This window comes from Pyrus communis, chromosome 17 (genome assembly GCF_041283825.1).
Source record: "Pyrus communis isolate YQ-2024b chromosome 17, ASM4128382v1, whole genome shotgun sequence".
Taxonomy (NCBI): domain Eukaryota; kingdom Viridiplantae; phylum Streptophyta; class Magnoliopsida; order Rosales; family Rosaceae; genus Pyrus; species Pyrus communis.
The window spans coordinates 19,077,105-19,084,291 of record NC_142581.1 but is presented as its reverse complement, the minus strand read 5'-3'; the positions used below and the strand labels follow the sequence as shown (position 1 = coordinate 19,084,291).

The window sequence follows — 7,187 nt, the reverse complement described above, 5'->3', positions numbered from 1 at the left end:
CCAAACCGTGGCAGCGGCAATTGGAATGACCCTCTCCAAACTGGAACGCACCCTCTAATGAGCTATTGGGCTCAGGCCCGATTCTCAATTATGCCCAACTTGTTCTATTCAACAGCACTTGGGCCAAAACTGCCTTCATAGGTATGGTGGGCCAGAATCGTTTCCTCCTTTTGCAGGTTCTTAAGTTGTCAAGTACTGTGACCTAACATGGTACCTGGACGGTGCAACCCATATATGATTGGTGATCCAAGCACTCTCCAACACCCACAACATTACAATGGTAATAACTCAGTTCAATTGGATATGGTGACCATCTTAGTATAATGTCAACTGGTATTATTCTTATATCACTCAACTCTCACTTTTTTCTTCTTAAAAATGTTTTTCTTGTTCTCTCTTTGCAAGAATCTTTTATTTGTCGCTCAATTTACTACTGATAATAACGTTGTTTTATGTTTCTTTGCACAATTTTATCGTATCTATGATTTACGCTCTATCTCACTCTTTTTTTTTCAAGGCCCATGTAGAGATGGTTTATATCCATTGTCACTTCTGTCTCCTAAAGCACTTACTGCCCTTTTCACTATTTGGCACTAGCAACTTGGTTAACTGTCATTTAGGTTTTACTCTAGGTTCTAAGTTTTCATCTTCTATTTTCTCAAACAAAAACAAAACAAAAAAAAATAAAAAAAAAAGTTTCCATCTTCTAATTTTTGTAAAAGTTGTGCCTTGAGTAAATCAACTCATTCCATTTGCATTAAATAAAGAACGTGCATCTGTTCCAATTTATTTAATACGTTCTGATGTTTGGATGTCTACTGTTGATTCCATTTCTAGATTTCGTTGTTATGTGTTTTTTACAGATGATTATTCTCGTTACACATGAATTTATCCAATGAAAAAGATATCCGAAGTTTTCCATCATTGTCAAACTTTTGTGGCTGTGGTTAAAAATACATTCAACTCACACATTAAATTTTTCCAAAGTGATGGTGGCACTAGTATGTCAACAACTCAATGTCTGACTTTTGTCATCTTCTTGATATTCAGCAAAGTTTGTGTGCCCTCATACGCCACAATAAAATGGGTTAGTTTAGCACAAACATTGTCTTATTGCTAACATGGTGCATGTTTTGCTTATCGCAGCACATACCCTACACTTTCTATGGGTAAAGGCAGCGCTCACATCCGTTTATCTCATCAATACACCATACTCCCCATTCCCTGTTATTTGGTCGATCACCTTCTTATTCATCTACCTACCTCATTGTAACTCTCACTTGTGATGGCACTTGACAGTAGAACTACTAGGTATCCCTTACCTCATGCCTTTTAAATTTCTTTGTCTATTGATGAGCCTACATGTTTTTCTCAGGCTGTTTGTAAATAGGAATGGCACGATGCCAGGGCCGAAGAGATAAATGCATTATTACAAAATCAAACATGGGTCTTAGGTGCAGTTTGGGATTGAGGTGATTAAAAAAAAAAAAACTGGTATGAAAAAAAGTTGGGAGGGTTTCTGGTTTTTGGTAAACTTTCAAAAACAGCTTTATTTCAAAGTTTGGGGTGAAAAGAAGCCCAAAACATGAAGCTACAAATAGCAGCTTCCAAAAACAGCTTATTTTTTAAAACACGAGTGAACAGTGGTGCGTTTAATGAATTTTTCAATAACCCAAAATTGCCCTCATTTCCTTCTCCCCTTCAGCTCTCGCCTTCAGCGCTCTCACATACCCGACCGAACCAGGAAAACCACTCTCTCGTTCTCTCGTTCTCTCGTTCCAAAAACCAGCGATCTCTCTCGTTCTCCAGGTTTCTCCAGGTTCTTTTGGTAAGCTTCTCTTGTAAAAATTTGTTATTTATTTGTTTGGATTTTCAATTTGGGGATGAAAGATTGAGAGGGAAAGAAGGGTGGGAAGAGCAAAGGGATGAGGGTATGGATGTCGAGAAAAACAATTGGGGATGGAGGGTGGGGAAAAAATTAATTGGGGAAGGTGATATGGTTTGTGGAAAAAAATTGATTGGGAAAAAATTAATTAGGGAAAAAAAAATTAGGTTTGTGGAGGAAACAAGAAAAATTGAGAGAGAAGTTTGATTACTTCTCTATTCATTTTTTTAGAAGGTCTGCTTCTGATTTAAGTTTAGGTAAGGGATAATTTCTTATAAAGCTTTGCTCTGCTTCTGATTTGTGAACTATGCTTCTGATTTGTCATGCGTCTCTTGCGATTCAGCTCACCCCTCAGGTCAGTGCTCGTATCTTATCTCTCTCTCAGTATGCTATCGTGTTTTATATTATTATTTTTTCTGAATTCTTCATTTATGCTATGTGTCTTTTTTTTTTCTTTTTTTCTTCTGAATACTTCATTCCACCATTACATGAAACTTGGTTATGGAGAGTTTCTGAATTCTCCTGCAAACTTGGTTTGGTAGTTGTCTAATAGATCACCATTATAGTGAGCATTACACTTTTGCTAAATGTGTCTATTATGGTATGTGTGTGTTGTTGGTTTACCGTAAACAAAACTAGCGTTACTCCCGCAGTTGAGCTCTATCTTAAATGGTGATGGCCAAGCTTAGATTGCATCTTTTTCCTCAACTCCAGCACCCAGTAAGTATATGTCATTGTTGTAGCTACTACAGATACACCGATGTAGACGCATATAGTTATGGTACAAACATAAATGTACCAGCTGGAAAATGGATGCACACCATAGTTTCCAGTGTAAAGTCATGTTAATGAGATGTGTACTGTTTAGCTAGCCAAATGTCTTCGACAGCAGACGCAAGGAAAACTAATATGTACTTTAGAAGTAAACATAAGCTTAGATAACGGTTTTATCTTAAATTAGTATGTCACATACAAATAGAATTTAGGGATTAATTTTTATTTAAATCTTTGAGTCATGGTTGTGTTTTCGTTTGTGGTTTTCATTCGGTTTCTTTTCAAACAATGCAATGCAATACATGTATGCCTAAACAGAACCATATGTGGTGTACCATTTGCTTGCAGGGTTTTGCAATGATTGTAGAATAACTATGCATTTTCGAAAATGGAACCGTTCTCATACTATGGAACCTTTCCTTAGTTGTATTTTGACTTCTTTAAATTATAAATATAAATAGTAGTTGTAACTTATCATTATTCAATAAAATGAAGTCATTTCTCAATAGCATTAACTAGTAATTTTCGATTTCATCATGTACCATAGCATTTATCATCATCATCATCTCTTTGTTTGTTTAGTAGGAGAAAATGTGTTGTATTTCCTTTAGCTTGATCCAGTTTTTTTTTTTTTGAGTAAGGAGAAAATGTCCTTGCCCATTCTCATACAGACCTGCTATTTCTCACGAATTATGCTACAAAATCTTGCTCTTTATGCTATATAGGTCTACTTGTTTTAAACTAATAACGACCTTTGGTTGGAAACTGATCTATTGTGGACAGTAGAATTCCATCTTGAGACTGGCTAGGCCAGGCTTTTTGAACCCAAATTGTGATGTAATCTTTTGTAGTTGTATGTGGATCATTTATTGGTTATTTCTTGGTTATATTACAATATCGTTTGTTCTTGTTTTAATATATATGTGTGTGTGTGTGTGTGTGTGTGTGTGTGTGTATGTATATATACAAATCAATAGTTGGTATCGATGGCAAAGAAGGGGGCATCTTCGTCAAATCCTGTAGCTACATGGAATGCCCACAATATATCTATATTTTGTGATGTTTGCATTAAGGAGGTTGAGGCCGGACATTGTCCGGGCACTCACTTTGACAAAGATGGATATGCAAATATTAGAGCTAACTTCAAGGCAGAGACATGGCATGATTATGAAAGAAATCAACTAAAAAATAAGTCGGATGCACTTAAAAATGAGTGGAAGTTGTGGAAAGAGCTAGTTGGTAAAGAAACCGGCCTAGGGTGGAATTCAAGTAAGGGTATCGTTGATGCCTTTGAGGAGTGGTAGAATAATAAAATTCAGGTTTGTGTATTTATCTTTTAATATGTATTATGACATCATGCAATATGTATTAACCATATTCTTTCTTACTTGAAGACAAACAAAGAATATGGAAAATTGCGAAAAAAAAAAGGGCATTAGTTCTGAGATGGAGGATAAGTTAGACAGGATGATCTCGAGTACAGTTGCTACCGGTGAACATGCATGGGCACCTTCATCTGAAGTACTACCACCAGAGTCAAGAGAGAAATTTGTAGGACAAATTGATTCATATGATGAGGAAGAAATTGAGATTATGTAGGATCTAAGGCAAGCAAGAAGAAGGGAAAAAACAGAGCAGCTAACCAAGGAGAATTGCAAAAGAAGAAGGTTAATAAGAAAGGGAAAAAAATTGGAGGTGCTACAAAACTTTGTGGTCAAATTGACCGTCTTGTTGTAGCTTATGAAACTAGGAGTTTTGCAAACTCATTGATGAGGTCGCTACATATATGTAGTAGTATTCTGGAAGTGTTAGCGACTGTTGCACAATTGCCTGGTTGTGAGCCACCTAGCGAGTTATGGTTGTTTACTACATGTTTATTTTGTTCTGCAAAGAAGCGATAGGTGTTTACCATGATGCAAGATCCTGAAGTCCAATTGACTTGGTTGAAATATATGTTCAACAAAGAACAATAAGAAGCTATAACTATGAATTAGGACTTTGTGTGGTTTGTACTTTGCATTAAGACTATGTGTTGAATGTTGCTCGTATTTTGTGTTTATTGAATGTTGGATTATGATTTCTTGTTAAACATTGGATTGACTTGTTCTTGAATGTCGGATTATGACTTCTTAGTGATTGTTGGATTATGACTTGTGGAATTTTGAATTATGTGTTAGGTTACAGGTATATTCAATATGAACACCTCTGATGATGATGTTGAGGAGTTGGAGGATGGTCTAATTATACGCGCTGTAGCGAGAGCTGTTGAAATATATTATTTAAAATATGTCCACAAAACTCCATGTATGAATTCTTCCCATACAGGTAATATTTGGTTGATGGAAGTACTACAAGGAAATGATGTGCGATGCTATAAAATGTTTAGGATGAACACAGATGTCTTTTATAAATTATCCAATGACTTGCAAACTAATTATGGATTGAAAGGTTCAAGGAAAATGAACGCAATTGAAATATTAGGAATGTTCTTGCATATGTTGGGACATGGTGTGAAAAATATATTAGCTCAAGAGAGATTTCAACATTCTGGTGAGATTGTTAGTAGATATTTTGGTGCTATGTTGGGTATCGTATGTAAGATGGCAATAGATATTATCAAACCGATGGATTTAGAGTTTCGTGGCATTCCCCAAGAAATAAGGAGAGATACAAGATACATGCCTTATTTTAAGGTAAAGTTTGACTCGTCTTCTAACTTATTTGCAAACTATAAGTGTAGGTTGACGGTTTTCTTCTATGTTATTATTTTTAGGATTGTATTGGTGCCATAGATGGAGTGCATGGTGAGGCTTCAATACCACCTCTGGATCAAGTTCCATACATTGGTAGGAAAGGAATACCGACTCAAAATGTTATCGTTGCATGTAATTTTGACATACAATTCACATTTGCTTGTGCCGGATGGGAAGGCACTGCATATGATACAAGGGTTTTTCTATCCATGCTACGGAATCCAAATTTAATATTTTCTAATCCTCCAAATGGTAATCTTCATACTTTTATTATAACATTTTACATACTTGCTTTGTATAATTATTACAATACAAAACAAAATTTTCAATTGTCAAGAAAATATTACTTGGTAAATGCAGGGTATCCACAAAGGAGAGGTTATTTGGGACCATATAAAGGTGAAAGATATCATTATCCAGACTTTCGTAGGGGTGTCGAACCAACAAGTCATAAAGAGGTATTCAACCACAGACATTCTTCTCTTACGAGCATCATTGAACGAACTTTTGGAGTATGGAAGAAAAGATGGGCAATTTTAAGGGATATGCCTAATAACCCATTCAATAAGCAAGTGAAGATTGTCATTGTTATCATGGCTCTTCAAAACTACATACGGAGGTATTCTGAACGTGATCGTCATTTTGATGACCCCAGGGACTTTTGTGAAGAGAGGGATAGTAGTGATGATGATGATGATGATGATGAATATCAAAATTATCAAGTTGAAGGATCACATGAGATAGAGGCATTAAGAAATAGAATAGCAACAAGTTTGATGAATGCATCTAATTAGACTACTTTCAAGTACATTAACAATATTGTAATAATGAATCCTAGCTATTCCGTCTAAAATATTTCAACTGAAGTAGTTTGTCATACTAATTAATATTTAAAATAAAGTTTATAAATATTTTTCTTCTAAAAATGAATTAATAGCACATCTAGTATTATACCTTTTTTGGTCATTTCACACAGTCACAGCTGTTTTGCATAAAAGTTTACCAAATACTATCATACTGTTTTTTTTTTTTTTTTCCAAAAGCACTTTTACAAAAAAGTTTACCAAACACTTTGCTGTTTTATTTCACAGCCGCTTATTCTCACAGCACAGCTGCTTATTCTCACAACAGCTTTTTTTTCAAAGCACAGCAATAACAAACCAGCCCTTAGTTCCTCCATCTGCACACTAAAATAAAGTGGCCTGCAAATGGGTGTTCTGAATCAAGCAAGCACCTCGTGCATGGTTCCATCGGTTCAATTTCTTTATCATAAGTTATGGATTTATTCAAAGTTATGCAGACAGTTCCTTTTTTATTTATAGGCATCGCTCTCATATTATCATCATATTGTTATACGTGGACGATATCGTCCTACCAGGTAATCACTAACCTACCTTGCAGCATTTCATCACCCATCGCAGCACGACTTTCGATCTAAAAGATCTTGAATAGCTGAATTATTTCCTAGGACTTCAAATTACATGAACAGCAGTTGGGCTTTACGTTTAATAGGCTAAATACATCACAAACCTCTCTCCCGTGCGAAGATGTTGGACTGCAAACCCAACAGCGCACACATCAAACAAGTGGTATCGGCATACGTAAAAGACCCCTTATCCTCTCCTGCAGAATATTTGTTGGAGAACAATTTAGAAACAGTAAAAATAACATAAATACTTATACTTTATTATTCAAAAATAGTTGCAATACAGAATGCAATTACACAATAATTACAAAAAATTAAAATGACACCAACTTGAATGAATTGAAGGTAG

The 7,187-nt window shown here is 35.5% G+C and overlaps 1 protein-coding gene across 1 annotated transcript; it reads left to right on the top strand.

Moving 5' to 3' along the window:
• The first annotated feature begins 4,854 nt into the window (after positions 1 to 4,854).
• Positions 4,855 to 6,208, top strand: LOC148689570 (uncharacterized). The gene is made up of 3 exons (XM_088688798.1): positions 4,855 to 5,352; positions 5,433 to 5,664; positions 5,749 to 6,208. The coding sequence occupies exons 1-3, from the start codon at positions 4,855 to 4,857 to the stop codon at positions 6,204 to 6,206; spliced, it is 1,188 nt and encodes a 395-aa protein (XP_088544924.1). The 3' UTR covers positions 6,207 to 6,208.
• The last annotated feature ends 979 nt before the right edge of the window (positions 6,209 to 7,187 follow it).